Source organism: Eschrichtius robustus, chromosome 11 (assembly GCF_028021215.1).
Source record: "Eschrichtius robustus isolate mEscRob2 chromosome 11, mEscRob2.pri, whole genome shotgun sequence".
In the NCBI taxonomy this organism is placed as follows: domain Eukaryota; kingdom Metazoa; phylum Chordata; class Mammalia; order Artiodactyla; family Eschrichtiidae; genus Eschrichtius; species Eschrichtius robustus.
In genome coordinates this window covers 68,311,351-68,330,410 of record NC_090834.1, presented here as the reverse complement: position 1 = coordinate 68,330,410, position 19,060 = coordinate 68,311,351, and the positions used below count along the sequence as shown (strand labels likewise).

Below are 19,060 nucleotides of genomic sequence, written 5' to 3'. Positions count from 1 at the left end.
CACAAGGATATGCAGTTGGGAAAAAAAAAACCCACTGATAGTGGGAGGAAAAGCAGCACAATCCATGCTCAGTCTCCTTTAGAGACAGAGGCATTCCTAAGAGTATATAAATGAGCGGGCTCCACAGTCAACAATGAACCGGGTAAGAACCGAGCTGGCGGGGGAGGTAGGTGGTGGCAGGGAATATGGGAATTGGGGAAACCTTCAGCAGTTCACCCTGTGCTATCTGCCTTCCTCGTTTGTGTGTTTTCTGAGTCAGCATTAGCTAAATTTTCCAGAAAGCCATCCACAAAGTACAGCCTGGGCATTCAAGGGACGTCACTCATTTCCCCTAGTGACCTTGACAAGTCAGAAGCTTGAAAGCAGGGAAATCCGGATGTCTCAGTTATGAAGTGGAGCCGTGTGGGCCCCTACTTACTTCCAGAAGTCTCCATCCAGACTGGTGATCGTCTGCCTCTGATACTGCTGGTGCCCATCCGAGGTGCTCCTCTGCTCTGAAGGGGCTGGCACAATGGCCAAGTACTTCAGCCTGGTGTTGCTTCTTGCCTCCATCTGGACCACAAGCCTCCTGGTCCAAGGCTCTCTCCGCACAGAAGGTAGGTTTCTTACCAGATTGCCAACCTGAGGCAAGGCAAGATCTTGCAAATTGTCCTAAGACTACTAAGTTCTTGACTGAATTTCTGGGGTGGGATGGCGCTCAGTGTTGACAGAAGATCTCATTGGTAGTACTGCTCTGCCAGAAATGTTTTCACCATGTTGTCAACCTTACCAAAATGATTCTCATTTACCTTTATGTCATCTTGACTTTTATTTTTGGTTATGGGATATTTTTATGAGAATATTTTGAAACAAAACATTGAGGAGAAATCACTTGTTTTAAAAAATGTTTCATTGAAGAAGCAAAGGCATGATTGTGAAAAATTTTAAGCAATCACCTAGCCTGGGGAAAATGGTTAACTTTCACAGAATATTGGCCTGTTTTATATTTTTGGAAGTGTCAGTATCATTATTTTTAGTTTTACTATACTATCATGGAATGCTTACGTTTTTAATATGCAGTAAATAGCAAATTAACTGAAAAAAATCTGTGAAAATGTAGGTTTGAAAATTAGTCATCAGCTCCCTACCAAAGGAATGACTTGAAATGATTCCTGGGCTTTTGAGCTGCCTAAATGGTAACCTCATTCTGCACTGTAGGCAATACAAAATTGTAACCACAAATCACTCATGGCCGCTCTGGGCAAATGAAAATATGAGCACTTTAAAAGGAAAATTATGTGTTCCTCTGTTGGAAGATGCCCTGAGGTATAAAATATGTCGGGAACAGGCATCCAGAGTTGATTCCGATATTGTCATATTCCATTTTATGAGGGAGGTTAGAGTTAATATGGTTGATTTTTTTTTCAAATACCAGAACTGTTACTTTCAGATAAGTTTGGCCCTCTTTGACATCTCCCTGGGGAGACTATTCACTTTTCCCCCAAATACTGCCATTAATCCTCAAACTATTATGGAAATTGTTCTTTGACATTGACTCAGCACAGTCTTTGGACCATCCTCAATAATGGCAAAATTTTCCTAAGGGAATTGAAATTTTGGAAACAACTGAAAGTTATACAGAGCCATAATTAGGGAAAAGGTGGTTGATGAAGGTGAGTGGATGAGGATGGGCCCTAGTATTTTTGAGGGCCTATTTTTATGTACTATATATAGTATATAAAATATATATAAGAAATATATATATATATTTCTTAAGAAGACACTATATAGATGAAGGAACAGGCTCAGTGAGGCCAAGCAACTTGCCTAATGTCATGAAGGCAGTAAATAATAAAGCTTGGGTTTGAATTCAGCTCTGATTCCTAGGTATACACTGTTTCTGCTATGCTTGTTGTTTCCTAAGAAAGCTTGAGGAAGGGGTTACTCGAATATCACTTGGATTCCAGCTCCCTGTTTTTGTCCTTAAATAGGAAAGCATAAAATCTATGAATATTTGTTGACTGCCTACTGTGGACCCAGGCTCCACTAGGTACAAGTTATATAATCTTAAAATTCTGACAAAAATTCTGTAAAGAAGATATAACCATCCCCCTTTTACAGCTGAGAATGCTAACTTGCCCAAGGTCCCACAGCCAATTAACAGTAGAAGAAATATTCAAAGCTAGGTCTATTGCCAAGAATAGGTCTATTGCCAAGAATAGGTCTATCATTACTCATAACAATAATATTTAGAGTAAAAATGATGCATGATGAGAGTATCAAGACCACATTACAGTGTAATTAATACACCTTCTCTACAGGTATTCCCAAAGAAGCAGCCATAAGCAAGCTTATGAGTGAAATGGGCCAAATTCCAGGACAAATGCTGTGTTCCGAGAGTTCAGCTCTAGTGGTGTGTGTGTGTATATGTTTGTTTGTGTGTGTGTTCATCTCCCCCACCCCCCACCATTGCACAGTGGGAAGCAGAACAGTGTCCTAGTTAAGAACTGAGGTTTTAGTATCAATCATAATTGGGTTTGTGCCCCCAGACTGCCACTTAGTTGCTGTATATCCTTGGGCTCGGGAAAGTTACTTAATCTCCCTGAACCTCAATTTTCTGTCAAAAGAGACAGGGTTTGGCACAGAGTGGCATCTACAGGTGATAGAAGTTGGAATTAACATTGACATTAGTATTAATATCAGTGTTGGTGTAGGTATTAGTGCACACAGTCATAAGAGGCTGTTCTGTCACAAACACTCATATTGGGTGTTGGCTCTCTGGTCTCTCTTTTGGTGAGAGCAGGGTCTGGAAGCAAACAAGGCTATCCACAAATACCATACATCATATTCATTTCCCTTCCCCCAGCCCCCTGCTCCACAGCAAGGTCACATGGGGGACTTAGAAATGCTCCTTCCATGTTTGCAAGAAGAAACTTCCTTTAAATTTAAATACCACCTTAGACAGTGGTCAAAGCATTTGACTAGGAATCCAGTGCACAGATCTGTGTTCAAGCAATTACTTGGGAGATTGAAATGCCCTTTTATGGACTTTTGTGGATGAAGCCCAGTTGGAACAAAGTACCAAAATGCAATGCAACTTTGCAATTTCGTACAGGTCTATAAATCCCAGAACCCAGAGAGAAGGGATCAAAAGAACTCTCAGATTTGTTAGATTTTGAGTAAGATATTATTCACATCTTAACTGTTCAACTGCCTCAGCTTCCCTAGGGAGATCAGTCATTAGCAGACTAAAACCAAAGTGCTTTGAAGGTAACATAATGATACTATGTTATGATTTATTGAGTGCCTACTATGTAGCCGGCACTATGCTAAGCAATTTTTTTTTTTTTTTTTTTTATGGCTGTGTTGGGTCTTCGTTTCTGTGCGAGGGCTTTCTCTAGTTGTGGCAAGCGGGGGCCACTCTTCATCGCGGTGTGGGGGCCACCCTTCATCGCGGTGCGCGGGCCTCTCACCATCACGGCCTCTCTTGTTGGGGAGCACAGGCTCCAGACGCGCAGGCCCAGTAATTGTGGCTCACGGGCCTAGTTGCTCCGCAGCACGTGGGATCTTCCCAGACCAGGGCTCGAACCGGTGTCCCCTGCATTGGCGGGCAGACTCTCAACCACTGCGCTACCAGGGAAGCCCACTGCGCCACCAGGGAAGCCCGCATTTTTATTTGAATTAACTCATTTAACTTTCACCACCCTATACAATAGATACTGTTATTCTTTCAATTTTCTAAATATGGAAACTGAGGCTCGAAGAGATGAAGTAACCAGCCTAAATTCACAGAGCCAGCAAGCGACACAGACTAGATTCAAATCCAGGTCTGACTTTAAAAGTCTACTTCCTTTATTTAGTTTCTCTGCCACGCAAGCTTTACTATCTGACTCCTCTAGGAACTTCTGAGTAAGCCTGCCCCCCAATGGTCAGAGAAGGTTCACTTTCTATTATACCAAGTGCAACATTTTTCAGCCCATCTCAGAAATAGTGCTGTCCCCAACAGACATTGGAGTCTTGTTCACTATTCTGTTAACCAGAGCCCTGGATTCTATCTTTCTCAAAGTCTCAGACCCTTCATTTTATAGACTCCAAAAATGTTTGCAGAAGCTGCATCCCCTAGACCGCACCCCAGGAACTGGTAGCCAAAGCCTCCATGTAATGAACAAGGAACCTGAGTGCAGTGAGGGACGATGGACTCGGACCTGGTGAGAGGTACAGCCTGGATCCGGGCAAGCACCTACCTAACCCAGCAGGGTGTCCTTGTGGAAAATGTCTGGTCTGTGTCCTATTATTTCTAAACTTCAATCCCAGCTGCTGCTTTGAGACAATGATGCTCTACTAGGAAGGAGAGCCTGAGGGCTAGGGGCAAGGACAGCAGCACACTGAGGGCCTATGTGATTCCTTTGCAGAGCTTTCCATCTCAGGACCATGCAGAATCATGGGGGTCACTCTTGTGAACAAAAGGACACACCGGCAGCTGAATTTCACAGAAGCCCAGGAGGCCTGTAGGCTCGTAGGACTAACTCTGGCCAGCAAGGAACAGGTTGAAGCAGCATGGAAATTTGGCTTTGAGACTTGCAGGTGAGAAACAGCTGGATTCACAAACACTGTGGGAGCTCTTTTGGCCCTGTGTTCTTGTTCAGCAACAGAGATCAATGCATCCACTCAGTTCATGTGTATTCTGTTACAGCTATGGATGGGTTAAAAATCAGTTCGTGGTCATCCCTCGGATTATCCAGAACCCCAAGTGTGGGAAGAATGGGGTGGGCGTCCTGATTTGGAGAAGTTCACTCAACCAACAGCACAGGGCGTATTGTCACAACTCATCTGGTGAGTCAGATCTGCAGCCTCTCCATGTGTCATGTTTTGTCTGGATTTCAATAGCTCTATAACCATTCTGAGAAGAGTAACCCTCAGCAGCAGCAGAAGCAATCATGGTGATGGCCACTGAATCCTCCCAAGACTGCCTCTTTGACCAGGGTAGAGGTGTCCCTCTCAGAGCAAAAAGTTAGAGAAAATATGACAGATCGGCAACATAGGGAGAGGGCATCCCTGGAGGCTCCATTACCCACCCCGCCTTCATCCTACAAGATAAACAGGACGAAGGGAAGGAAACATCCACTATGGACAAAGCAAGGTACTAAGTTATCTCGCTGAACCTTGACAATCTCCATAGGAGGTATGCTTTATCATCCATATTTTGCAGATGAAAAAGCTTAGCTTCAGAGGACATAAGTACATTCATCTAAGGTCTCCTTACTATGAAGATTCACACACAGATCTAACTCTTTCCTTTATCCCACATTCCTTTACAGGAGTGGAAATTCAGATGCTACATTAGATGTTTTTAAGAACAAGACCCAATTTTCATTTTATGAAGGAAGGAATTAAAGCTAGAAAATAGAACTGATTTGCTCACGGTCATCCCTTTAACCTTGTTGGGAGACCTTGGCGGCCTTAGCCCAAGTGCTTTACCTAAGTAACTTCTCAGAAAGTTTTTCTTTGACTAAACACTTGTTCTCACTTTATCATAAGAACCTCTGTCTGATTTATTACTCTTCACACATACTCATAAATCTGACCTTCTAAAGGTCAGATGGCTCAGTGGTCATTCTCTAAGATCCAAGAGATAAAAGTGCACCAGCAGTGTTCTGTTGCCCAAAAGCAGCATAAGGTCCAAGCGGTTCTGTGAACCAGGGAGCCTTGGCCCAGGAAGGGCCGTGAAAGAGACTTTGTCCACTTCCCTCACTTCATGGATGAAACGACTGTAGCTCAGAATGGAGGTTTGCCTTATTCAAAGTCTTATAGTCAGCTAGAGGCCGAGTCAAGACTGGACCATAAGCTTCTTCCCATATTTTTTTCACCATCCTCCTCCCCTCACCTCTGCCGCCTATCACTTTTGGCTGCGGAATTGGTGGTTTGCATGCTTGCTCATCTGACGGCCAGTCCCTGACGGTCAAATGGCCTGCTTTTAACTTCCTGGCCTTCCTGCCAGCTGTCAGTGCAATGATAGGACACCCAGCCCTATGGACTAAATGAAAAGGAGTCAGGGGAGATGACTTGAATTTACATGTTTCCTCGTGGTTTCATTTAACTTGTGTTTCCATTCCCTGCGCTTCCTATATACTTAAAGTTAGGTGTAGAGGCTTGATTAGATTCATGTTCACTAGGTTTGGCAAAAATACTTGATAGATGATATTGTGTACTTTAGATCATATCCCAACAAAAGGCCCTTAATGTAAGTATGTCCCACTATTACATGCTAACTTTGATCATTTGAATAAGACGGTGACTGCCAGACCTCTAATGAACTCAGGTATGTTTTCCCTTTGCAATGAGGAGGTAACCTATAGTGTGATATTTTGGCACCACGCTAATAGTCTGACCCCCCCAATCATCTTTTACCTAATAGTTCAAGCAGACATTGATGATCCTAGCTGGAATCAATTATTATATGCAGGACTGCAAAATGATAATTTTCTAAATCTATTCTTCCTTCTACATTTGTTAGCTGGCATTCTTTGATAAAGAAGAATCTCTCTCTCTCTTTCTCCCTCTCTGTCTCTCTCTCTCTCTCTCACACACACACACACACACACACACACACACACACACACACACACACACATATCTCCTCCCTCCCCTTTATACTACTATGGACATGGTAGCATTTTACTTACTCTGTGTTCAATATGTTATCATCAATTTTACAATTATTATTCTTTTTGATGCTCAAATTGTCCCAAATTTGGCGAGTGGGAGCCCCTTCTAGTTGACTTTTGTTTTCATCCCATTAGTATTTGAGCAAGTCATTGCTTTCTGGCTTGATAACATGTCCCAGGCTCACTTTGTACTTTCTTTATCCCACACATGGAATCAGCCATTTATTTCTCCAAGGGGCCTTGGTTCTTTTTAATAGAGAATGTTGATTCGAAACCAAGATCTGCATGCAAGTTGTTACCATTACTGCTCTCATTTTCATTGCTTCTCAGTCCTTTTTAGTGGGCAGCTAGGAAAAAATATACATATATATATTGCATTTGCATTGATATTTCCAACTCAAATTTAACAATTCAAGTTTTTTCTTTGTTTACTTTGTTCTATACTTGCATGTTTTTTCTCTTATATGGAAAATTCTTGTTCCCAATAAATAATATATTTTCTTATCCTACAATAATTTCAAAATTATAAAAACAGCATTATTAGGAATAATAAACCTACTGAATGGAATTTGCAATTCCTTTGCATTTCTTTTAATCCTCAGAAGACATCCCTCTAAGGATGTACTGTCAGAGAATTGTGTACAAAAGTGACCTGAGAAAATTTGCTACCCTGTGTGGTTATGTTATCATTTTGGAATAAATCAGGTTCACCTGCTTCTGTTTGCCATCTTTGTGAGGAACAGAGTTACCCTAGCCCTCATCTTCACACTAACCTAAACTTACCATATGCTTCTTTGTTTTTGTAACTTTCTTTTTTATTGCTATCTTGTGAGCTCTGAGGATCACAGTAACCCTAAACCTGACCCCAAACCTTATCCTAATTGTCTTTCTTAACTGCTGTCTTTGTGAGCTTTGGGAATCAGACCAAAGTGCTTCTTGTGCTCGGCGTGCACCACCTGTTTCATGCTGTTCCCTCTGCCACAATGCCCGTCCTCTTCATCACCTGGCTAACTTGTATTCTTTATTCAAGTCTCAAGTACCGTCTTCTTCAGGCATCCTTTCTATACCCCTGCCTCCTATCTTTCCTCTTGGACACCAACCACACTGTGTTTAATATCCATCAAAGCATTTGGCACATCCTAGAGAAATTATATTTGTAGTTTGGAGGGAAGGAGAGCCAGGTCCTAACACTTCCAGGTGAGACACATTGTGCCCCCGACCAGTAAGGGACCACAGGATCAGATTGCTGTTGCTCCCTCACGTGGTGGCCTTCCTGGCTACACTTAATGAACAGAGAGGCAAAGGAAACTAATTCTTACAGATAGATTATGCCACAGATTCTGCTAAGCCCTACACATTTACTGTCTCACTGATCCTCAGTGAAATGATACAAGTGTACCACTTCTACTTTCCAGGAGAAGTAGCTGATGCTTAGAGTGTGATTTGCTGTGGCAACAGTCAATAAGGGACAGAGCCAGGATTTAAACCTTGAGCCCTGCCACTTCCACGTCACCTTCCCTGGTGATGACCACACGTCAGTAATATACCAGGCCCAGGGTGGGTCCTTCGCATGAGTATTTTTTAAAAGTTCCCCAGATGATTCTAACCCGCAGCCAGAGTTGAGAACCACTTTTCTCTAGAAGATCTCTAAGATATAAGTTTTAGAATTCCAGATACTTTCATGTTCTCCTATTTTTGTGCAATTGCAATAATCTCCTTCTTGGCTCCTGGTTGCCCTTTCTCCCATCTCTATTTCATCCTCCACACACCTCCTCTGATGATTACGTCCCTCCTCTTCTCCACAGCCTTGGGTGGCTTCCTATGAGAGAATCTGATGTGAACTCTGAAGACTTTTGCACGTAAAACTGGGCACATATGAGAACTTCTGTATATCAGTTGGAAGGTTTGCTGCCCCCAGTTGAAAATTCCTTCTCCTACAGAATAAATTCCAAATTCTTTACCATGGCAATTATGACTCTTGATATACTGGCTCCAACCTATCTTCCCAGTCTCATCTCCTACTTGCAGTTTTTCATGCTCCCCGTCATACACACACCCTACACGCCAGCCACATTGTGCTCCTTGTCATTTTCTGACATACCTACACTTTCAAACTTCTGGATTCTTGGGTCACGCTGTTCTTATTGACTGGGGTATCCTATTCCCTCTTCCATACTAGATGACCTGGAGCTCTATTCCAGCCGTACCAGCCTTCTAGTCATCAAACATGCTGAGATTATTCAACTTCAGGCTCTTGAACTTCCTGTTCTCTTTACTTGGAATGCTTTTGCCCTAGATCTTCAATGACTTGACTTTTCATCATTCAGGTTTCAGCTTAAGTATCACCTCCCCAAAGAGACTTACTCTTACCACCTTATCCAAAGTATCTGTCCCCATTCCTGCCCCTTCCAGTTTGATCCTTATCCTGTTTAATTATCTTCTTAACATTTATCATCCTCTGAAATTTCTGGCTTATTTTTTTTTATTTTATTATCTCTATCCTTCTTTCCAATAACATATAAACCCTTATGAGCAAGGACTTGGTCTTATTTGCATCACATCCCTAGCATCTAGCACAGCACCTGGCACAGAGTTGGAGCTCAATAAATATTTGTTGAATGAGCGCATTAACCCTCCACATCCTGCTCATGCCGTCTGCTCTGTGAATCCCCAGTTATCGCCCCCTAGCCTCATCAAAATACTTCTGTCCTCTTGGAAACAGGAATCATCCCTTATTTGTCTCTGTATTCTCAGTTCCCAGCGCAGTATATCGTGTTCAGTATACTTTGCCCCTGATATTAAAAAATGTTCATTTTTTTGAAGGAAGTATATAGCACATGCTTTAGAACGGGAAATGTAGGTAAGAATCCAGGGCGGCATTTGTGGTATAGTGGTGAGCATAGCTGCCTTCCAAAGTCCAGGGCAGAGGTCAAGGATGATGCCTATTTGAATAGAGGTCTTTTCAAAATGAAATGAATAGTGTAAAATATTGACTGAATGCATGTGGGGTCAAAATGTTTTATCATGTTTACCATGACCTTGGTTGGTAACTTTTACTTAATTTTCAAAAATAATAGAATAACTTTTTCTTCATGGCTAACATTCCAGCTGCTGCTACCCCCATCACAAATAACTAGAGATTTAAAAGAGATGCAAATGCATATTGTAATATATTGCATGGCTCTGCCATTTACTGGCTACGTGATTTTAGGCAAGTTATTCAATTTCTCTGAATTTCAGTTTCTTCCTGTATAAATGAGAGTTTCATAAAATTGTTTAATGAAGTGCCATGGTTGGCTCAGAGCAAGATGTTCAACAAATACTAGTTTCCTCTCTACCACATTCAACAGATTGGAGAGCAAACCTACATCCCTCCCCTGTCTCCCACCTCCTTTAAAAAAAAATTTTTTTTTTGATGAGCACAGAGAAATCTGGTTTTAGTAGATCTTTGTCCTCAAGTGGTGTCATGTGTGTATATTTGGTCTCCCCATCTACTCCTTTCTTCATTTCACTTTTCCTTCCTTCGTTTATTTTTTTCTTTTTTTTTTTTATAAATTTATTTATTTTATTTATTTATATTTGGCTGCTTCGGGTCTTCGTTGCTGTGCACTGGCTTTCCCTAGATGCGGCAAGCGGGGGCCACTCCTCATTGCCATGAACGGGTTTCTCATTGCAGTGGCTTCTCTTATTGCGGAGCACAGACTCCAGGCACGCCGGCTTCAGTAGTTGTGGCACACGGGCTCAGCAGTTGTGGCTCACGGGCTCTATAGCACAGGCTCAGTAGTTGTGGCGCACGGGCTTAGTTGCTCCATGGCGTGTGGGATCTTCCCGGACCGGGGATGGAACCCGTGTCCCCTGCATTGGCAGGTGGATTCCCAACCACTGTGCCACCAGGAAAGTCCCCTCCTTCCTTCCTTTAGACATCAAATATTGAGCATGTATTATGTGCCAGCCACATTGCACATACCATGATGACCAAGACAGACAGGAATCCTACTTCCAGGGAGCTCACAGTCCAGTGGGGAGCAGTGTAGCGAGAATCATGACAAGGGAAGTACAAGGAGGTACAAGAATGTATGTCTAGGGATCCAATCTGGTCTTCAAGTCTGCCTAAGAAAGAGATATTCAGTCTGAGACCTGAGGGACAAGGAAGAGCTAAATAAAGAGGGGCAAAGAGTCTTACAGGTGAAGAAAGCATCCAGGTCAAAGGTTTGGATGTTAGAGAAAGCATATCAAAGAGCTGAAGGAATTCTAGCATGGCAGGGGGAACGAGAGAAAGACCGATCAGGTGAGGCTGGCCATGTCAGCAGGGACCAGATCATGGAAGGCCTTATCGGCTGTGCAGTACAGGCAGTCAGGGAAGGATTCTAAAGGAAGAAGTGATATGATTATATTTACATTTTTGTAAGACCATTCCAGCTGCTGTATAAAGGGATTGGAGGAGAGTAAGACTAGAGACAGGCAGACCCATTAGGAGGCTATTGCAATTCTTCCTTCTTATTTCACTTTTCCCTCCCCGGACAGATACCTGGGTTAACTCATGCTTTCCAGAAATTATCACCACCGATGATCCCATATTCGACACGGAAACTGCAACATACACAACAGAAATGATTGCCAGTGAGAGTACACACTCAGCGTTGTCTACTGAGGGACCTGACTCTACTACACCCACTGTGGCTCCTGCTCTGGCTTCCACTTCTATTCCACGGAAAAGAAAATTAATTTGCATAACGGAAGCTTTTATGGAAACGAGCACCATATCTACAGAAACTGAATCGTATATTGAAAATAAAACGGCATTCAAGAATGAACCTGTTGGGTTTGGAGGTAAAAACTTTCTGTCTGCATTATGTGTGTGTGTTTGAGAGAGAGAGAGAGAGAGAGAGAGTGTGTGTGTGTGTGTGTGTGTGTAGCAGACAATACATAGAAACTAGCCTGTATCCAGATTGGGCACTCAGGACCTGACAAATACAAATAAAAGCTTAATGCAAATTCAAATTTCATAAAGTCCTAGAACTTGAGGTCTCTAAAGAACCTTAATGATTAAACTAAAAATCATGAGTCTAAAATAGGTTCACTTTTAAAACGCAAAGACCTTTCAGAATAAACTACTATCTATTCATATGCAGAAGTTTTTAAAGTACATATACACACCTTAAATGCCTATGATTAGCAAGTTGGTTTTCCTATTTAAAGGGTCTTACACTTGATTTGCTCCAAACTTGTCATCTCAAGGCCACAGAGAGGAAATGGACTCTGCCATATTGCAACTTATAGAGTAGAGAGAGCGTGAGGCAAGGCCAAGGATTCTATAGGCAGGAAGCAAAGAAGCTCATGTGGGCCCAACGCCCTAAGTGGCCCCTGTGTGGTCACAGAGAAGCTCTTCTGCTCTGTCTGAGGTCTCCATCACGTGTAAGGATGGGTCGTTAGAAGAGCGGTGCACAGTCATGTCTACATGGAGGAACAAGGCGCGGTCTCTGTCTCCCCCAGGTGTTCCCACGACCCTGCTGGTGCTTGCGCTCCTCTTCTTTGCTGCTGCAGCTGGCCTCGCCGTTTGCTACGTCAAAAGGTGGGGTTGTTGGCGCATGGTTAGTCTCGTCATCTTTGTCACATCCACATCTTGGGTTTATCCAAGGTTTTATCGACATTTCCTTCGTCCAAATGGAGATGGCAATCCTCTTATACTGTAAATGTTCTCCCTCACCGCACCTGTCCTCCCTACCACACAACCTTTCCTATTATTTCAGCCCTTGTATGTTATCCGGCCTTTAGATATAGGTCAATGGCTGTCCCTTTGAATATCAAGAAATAAAAAGAAAAGATTGACATCTAGGGAAAAATGGATATGCTTTATTTGATTTTCAATTCTTTGATTTTGATGAGAGGGTGTTAAGCCAGCCTAAAGTTTTGCCTGTAAACTTACTGTCCCATCTAAATGAAACCATCCAGGTGGGGATGGGTTGAAGTATTTGAGGGTGCATGTGTTAGCATCTCTCTGAAATAAAAGTACCCAGTGTACTATGCCAATATGGGCCGTCACAAAACATTATCTGTTGTTCTATGTGTTACATAGAAGTCTCTCACTTTAATTTTGTGTTTATGCCTACAGGTATGTGAAGGCCTTCCCTTTTACAAACAAGAACCAGCAGAAGGAAATGATAGAAACTAAAGTAGTGAAGGAGGAGAAGGCCGACGATAGCAACCCTAATGAGGAATCAAAGAATACGGATAAAAAACCCGAGGAGCCCAAGAGTCAACCCAAAACCACAGTGCGATGCCTGGAAGCTGAAGTTTAGATGGAAGCTGAAAGAAATAAGAGGACACACCTGAGGTTGTTTTCCTTCCTGATACACATCCTGGTCCCAGATGGGGAGCCTAAAAGGGCCAAAGAACCAAACAAGCAAGTCTACCCTTGGTTCCTAACTAGAGTCAGCTCAGGGCTACCTTTGGACTCTGGAGTTCACCAAAGGGAATTCCCTTTTCCTTATTGCAATCCTTTCTGGATCCTACCCTCCTACCTCCAAAGCTTCCCACAACCTTTCTAGCCTGGTTATGTCCTAATAATATCCCAGTGGGAGAAAGGAGCTTGTGCAAAGCACCTGGACCTCAAACAGCTAATCAGAACATGTTTGTCAAGAGGCCTTTAGGCTGCCTGAGAATAGGTGAGCTGAGAGCCAAGAAACCATTGAGATCAAGGCTTTGTCTGTTGATTGACTCTACAGCCCAGATCCTGTCTTCAGCTCTGGAAAGGAAACACTTATACCATCTGGCATGTCCTTCTGAGCCAGGCAAGAGCAAAAGAAGGAAGGAAAAGTTTAGCAACTTAAGGACATGGAGATTCCCGTGACTTGAGACCTAATCTCTGTAAGACCAGAATAGAGAAAAAGAATAAGGCTGAGGATATTGACAGCATTTGTCAGTAGGGACTGTAAATACAGACATGGTCAAAGTGTTCATCTCTGAATAATTCTAGTTGGAATCACTTTTTAGAACTTATACATACTTACTTTTCTCTCTCCTGCTGCTGCTATTTTCTCTAGAAGAATATACTTTCTAGGGAAAAGAAAGTATATTCTTTTCTCCCCCCCCAAAAAAATCTCTTAAAAATTTCTATTTTTATCCAAGTTATAGAAATTATTACTGAATAAAATTACTGTGTTAAAAAGCAGTAAAATTTAATAAACATTTGCTGAATGCCTACTATATGTCAGGTGCTGTGCAAGTTATTACATTCTATAATTGAATATTATTAATAAAAAATCGCATATAGTAGAATGTATGAAGCTAATTTTTTTCAGTGTTGATATCCCCAGCTTATCCACTTCCAAAACCAATTTTTTTTTTTTTTGCTGAGACTAATCTACTCATTATTTTCTCATGAATATGGCAACAATTATAGCCTTAATTTATTATTAACATACCTAAAAAGTACATCATTACCTCTATACACCAAAGTACATTTTTTAGATGTCATTACCAAATGTATCACTAGCTTTCCTTTTTCCAGCAAAAGGAGTCTGAGAGGTGCAGAAATATTTGTGCTGAAAAAATAAAAGCATTTAGAAAATTTCTTTGCTCTCTTATTTACATAGATGCATTATACCTTTCATGCAAAACTGAAGTAATCTGTTGTTTGCAAAAGTAAGAGAGACAATTTTGGTAGCTGAAATACATTTGTAAACCCAATAGTACATATATCATCTTGCTTCAGATGGTCTTATTTTAAGTAGGTCAAGTATACACACATAAATTCGTCCTTTACTTTGGATTCAGGTCCTACATTCCAATCTGTTCCAGAGTTCACAGGAAGCTGGAGATTCAGATAGCTCCTTTGTTCTGTTTCTCTAACTTTCTCTCCCCCTCTCTCTAGTCTTTCTCTCTGAGACTGCTAATATCTTCTTCCCCTCACCAGTAACCCCACAATTCCATGATCCTTTCAGCTCAGAGGCCATAACCTGTTGGCATAGTCTTTTATGGTTGTCCCACAAATATTAAAATTTGGTTTAATTGCCAAGAATTAAACATCAAGAGATTTCACGTATTTGTATTTCTGTTCCCTTGAAAACTGGCAAGATCTGGAACTAAAGAACCCATATTCCCTCATAGCCATAATTACTAATACTGAGCAGTGGCTGCCCCTTTAAATGGGAGATGCTTTCTCCACCTCACCACAGTCCTCACCACTCTCTATTGCAACCTCACACCAAAGTAAAGGTGTCATTTCCTATGGATTTTATAGTACTATTGCCTTTTTTTTCCACACCAAGCCCATTTCACTCATTTACAACCTACCTGGCTCTGAGGTCTATGAGTTTAAAACTCTGATTTGTCAGTCCTTAAGCTTTATCAGCCTCAACCAGTTCTCAGGGAGTGAAGAAGAAAGAAAGGGAAAGAGCCTAAATGGTGGTCTTCTGTGTTTGCTAACTGGAAAATAATCAGATCTTCCACACTAGGTCTCCCATCCGTGAGCATCTACCGTATATTAGGATACTATCAACTTCTGTTAATTTAGACAAGAATATACCCTACTCAGGAGGAGAAAGGAGGAAAGAGAAAAACCCTACCTAGCCACATATAATCTCTAGATAGACCAAATGTCAATTGCAAAAATACTGATAAAAATGTAAAACTTCCATCATTATGGAAAAAAGGAAATAAGAAAGGAAGGAAGGAAGGAAGGGGGGGAGGGAGGGAGGAAACTATCACTTATTGAGCACCTACTAAGTGACAGTCATTTTCACATGTTGTTCTGTTTAACTGCCACATCTTCCTTGAGAAGGATTATTACTGTCATTTTTTATTAATTAGAAAGTTGGATTTTTAGAGGAGTTAAGTCACTTTTCTGAGGCCACATGTCTAGTTAAGTGATAAAGGTAGGATTCAATCCCAGGTCAGAATGACCGCAGAGCCCACACTCCTTTCCCTACAACACCAGGCTTTCCTTGCAAATGACAATGTAGGGATGTAAACCATTCCAATATGCAAGCTTGAAATCAGTCACTTGCCAAAAACCACAGAGGCAAAATAAGAAAGACAACTCAGGACTCTTGTCCCAACTTCAGGGAATTTTTCTTCAAATCCATTGCAATAACAAGGGAAAAAGAGAACCACTAAAAAACTTTGAGAACTACTCCCTCCCTGAGGCAGACACCAACCTCAGCAAAGACTTACCTGATCCAGCTCATATGATCAGAAAATGTAAGGCTCAGAAGGACCCAAGATAAGCTCCTCTAAACTCTCTTTTCTTAGCTAAAAAAAATGGAGCCCAGTGTCACAGACAGCTAGAAGTAGAGCCTGTTCTAGAAGTTTCCTTCTTCCTAGTCAGATTCTCTTTACTCTCCATTGAACAAAGAGAAATTGGAAGAATATGGGGGGCCATCCCAGGTCAGACCTACAGTGCAGCCTACCAAAGCCAGTCTTCAAACAAGGCAGGTAGACAGCCATGTGATTATATTTGCAGGTGGTGCAAAGGATTTCCCTGCCCAGAAATTACTCTTCTCTATGCCTGTCTCTCTGGCTCAAACATTACAGATCCACTCCTTTGGACAAAGGTACTCTGTGTTGGGAAGGAGTCCCTTGTAAAATTGCATGCTTTTTATAAAGTCCAGGCCAACTGTCAGATATTAGCATGCCAATGCAGGTCCAGTAAAGACAAGCTGATTTCCAAGGGTAGAAAGCAGGATTAAAGCAGATGGCTTGAGACCCAGCACATGCTTGCATATAGTGGGAGTTTCTAAATGTCCATTGGCTCGAACAGAATTGAATCATATTGACTTTCAAGCCAAAGAATTTTACATTTTATTGCCCTTCTCTAGACCTTTAGCTAGTGTCCAAAGCAAAATCAGTTGCTCTGGGGAAGAACAGGTTTCTAAAGACAATAATAATAATATGCAAGTAAATAAATTCTTCCTAAGGAACAGGAGGGTCACTCACACACTAAAAAAGAAAACATTTAAGTCTCCAAACAGGAAGAAAAGCAATTATTTGTCAGTTCAATCTCCTAGTTAAATATAAATAAAATTTTGTTGTTTACCCTATAATAGTCTACATGCAAGGTCAGGTTTGAGCTCAGAGCATTTTAATAATACTGAAGTCAGCTGGGAGCACTCTTTTTTCCCTCTTTCCACACTGTACTCTTTGGAAAGAAGTCACAATGCATAGCCCATACTTAAGTAGGGGAGTTACGTTCTGCCTCCTTGAAAGTGGAATGTCTACATAAGTTATTTGGCATTCTCTTGCACAAGATATTGATTTATTAATCTCCATTAATATATTCAATCACTTATTTCTATCAGTGTGGACTCATAAATATTTATTTTCTACTTTAGTATAATCTAACATTATGTAAGTTTTTCTTTTTTTTTTTTTGCTCAAATTGCTCCAGCTTTGACCATTGGGAGCTCTTTCCATTTGCTCCTTTGTCCCTTTGACCTACCCCTATCATTGTGTTTTTATTGGGCACTTCCTTACTTTCTGGTACTATGCAATGATCCAGGAGTTAGACGGCAGAAGGAAGGAGAGACCAGCTTTACACTACTTCAGCTATTGCTACAGGCAAGCATGATCATGGAGATACTGGGCTTTTCTGTGGCAAAGTTCCAGAAGCTGGCCTAGCTTCATGGGTGGTGAGAGGCAACTACAGTCATAGTAGCTTTCAGACTTAGTTTCTAAGCCCTTCCAACAATATTGTAAATACCTAATTCCCCTTGTTAAGGTTTTTCTGTTTAAAATAGTTGGAGAGGTTTCTGTTTGCTGCGAGGGAACACTGACAAATACAAATGATTCTTGAACACATTTTACAATTTGGCCTCAAATCCTTATCTCAAATCTTATCTCCAGTCATTCCTGCAAAGATACTTCATGGTGCAACTACACAAGAATATTTGCCATTCCAGAATGTAATCAGAATGTAATGTTATGCCCTCTCATCTTTGCAAGTGCTGTTCCTTCTGTTTCAATGACCTTTGCTTTTCTTCCTTATTGTATTCGTTATCTGTTGCTGCATAACAAATTACCCCTAACCTTAATGGCTTATAATAACACTTATTATCTGGAGTTGTTGTGGGTCAGGAATCTGGGCGTGGCCAACCAGGCCCTCTGCTTCAGGGCTCTCACAGAGCTGCAGTCAAAGTGTCAGCCAGGGCTGTATTCTCAAGGCTCTTCTACGGGAGGAATTACTTTCGAGTTCATTCACATGGTTGTTGGCAGGGTTTAGTTCCCTGTTTGCTATTGGCCAAAGGCTGCCCTCAGTACTTTCCCATGTGGAACTCGCTATTGGGGCAGCTCACAGAATGGCAACTTGCTTCATCAGAGCCAGCAAGGCTGAAGAGTCAGAGAGTGTGCTAGTAAGATGGAAATCATCTTTTACACCTAATCTTGGAAGTTATACCCTATGACTTTTGCCATATTCTATTCATTATAAGCAAACTACTATGCCCAGCTCACACTTAAGAGGAGGGGATTATACGAGGGAATGAATAAATACCAGGAGGTGGGGGATCACTGGGAGTCATTTTAGAAGGCTGCCCCCCACGACGTTAATGATTCTTCTCTCCTTCTCTTGCAACTTGTATATCTATGTTAGCATATGCCACATGGTATTACTGTTACTTGTGTTAGAAAAACTCAGTCTTCTTCCTGTGTGTCTTTCCTTTACTCTCACACTATTGCCACACTCACAGCACTTCTGACACCAGATATGTGTGGGGTTTTCTCCACAACAAGCATTTCTCTGGGACACCAGCTGGGTATCCTACAAGTTAACAGAATTCTGACGCAGTCCACCTGGAGATAGCGTCAGAGGCCACAGGTTAAGGGTTCAGTTCTATGAGCCTGCCCCTCCCTCCTACTTCAGACACCAATCAAATTCCAAGTTGTTACCCATGCTTCTAAACCACTGGCTATAAAGCAGAGGTTCCCACGACCCCTTGCTCAGGTGATCAATTTACTAGGATGGCTCACGGAACTCAGGAAAACAGTTTGCTGTTTACCAGTTTATCTAAAGGGATGTGATAAAGGATACAGATGCACATCCAGATGGAAGGGATGCACAGGACAAGGTATGTGGGAAGGGGTACAGAGCTTCTATGCCATCCCCAGATGCACCACGCTACCAGCACCTACAGGTGTCACCAACCTAGAAGCTCTCTGAACTCTGCACTTTGGGGATTTTTATAGAGGCTTCATCACATAGGCATGATCACTCATTAGGTCCATTTCCAGTCCCTCTCTGGAGAATGAGGGTGTGGCTGAAATTTCCAAACTTCTGATCATGACTTAGTCTTTCTGATGACCAGCCACCATCTAGAAGCCTACCAAAAGTCACCTCATTAGAACAAAAGACACGGCTATCACCCAGGAGAAAATTCCAAGGGATTTAGGAACTCTGTGTCAGGAACCACAGTCAAAAACAA

At 41.8% G+C, this 19,060-nt stretch overlaps 1 protein-coding gene across 2 annotated transcripts; it reads left to right on the top strand.

The window, feature by feature from the left end:
• Positions 1-125: 125 nt before the first annotated feature.
• LYVE1 (lymphatic vessel endothelial hyaluronan receptor 1) lies at positions 126-13,839 on the top strand. Of its 2 annotated transcripts, XM_068556339.1 has the most exons (7): positions 126-142; positions 425-596; positions 4,392-4,563; positions 4,673-4,812; positions 11,169-11,474; positions 12,138-12,216; positions 12,757-13,839. In XM_068556339.1, exons 2-7 carry the CDS (start codon positions 512-514, stop codon positions 12,941-12,943), a joined length of 969 nt encoding a protein of 322 aa, XP_068412440.1. In that variant the 5' UTR covers positions 126-142; positions 425-511; the 3' UTR covers positions 12,944-13,839. The 2 variants fall into 2 exon arrangements, with proteins under 2 accessions (XP_068412440.1, XP_068412439.1); XM_068556338.1 differs by lacking the exon at positions 126-142 and having other exon boundaries at positions 366-596.
• The last annotated feature ends 5,221 nt before the right edge of the window (positions 13,840-19,060 follow it).

Excerpts from the sequence above, each read along its gene's own strand:
- LYVE1 (XM_068556339.1), top strand. The coding sequence starts at position 512 with ATGGCCAAGTACTTCAGCCTGGTGTTGCTTCTTGCCTCCATCTGGACC. Across the intron at positions 4,813-11,168 it reads GTATTGTCACAACTCATCTG|ATACCTGGGTTAACTCATGC; the intron begins GTGAGTCAGATC and ends CTCCCCGGACAG. Across the intron at positions 11,475-12,137 it reads TGAACCTGTTGGGTTTGGAG|GTGTTCCCACGACCCTGCTG; the intron begins GTAAAAACTTTC and ends TGTCTCCCCCAG.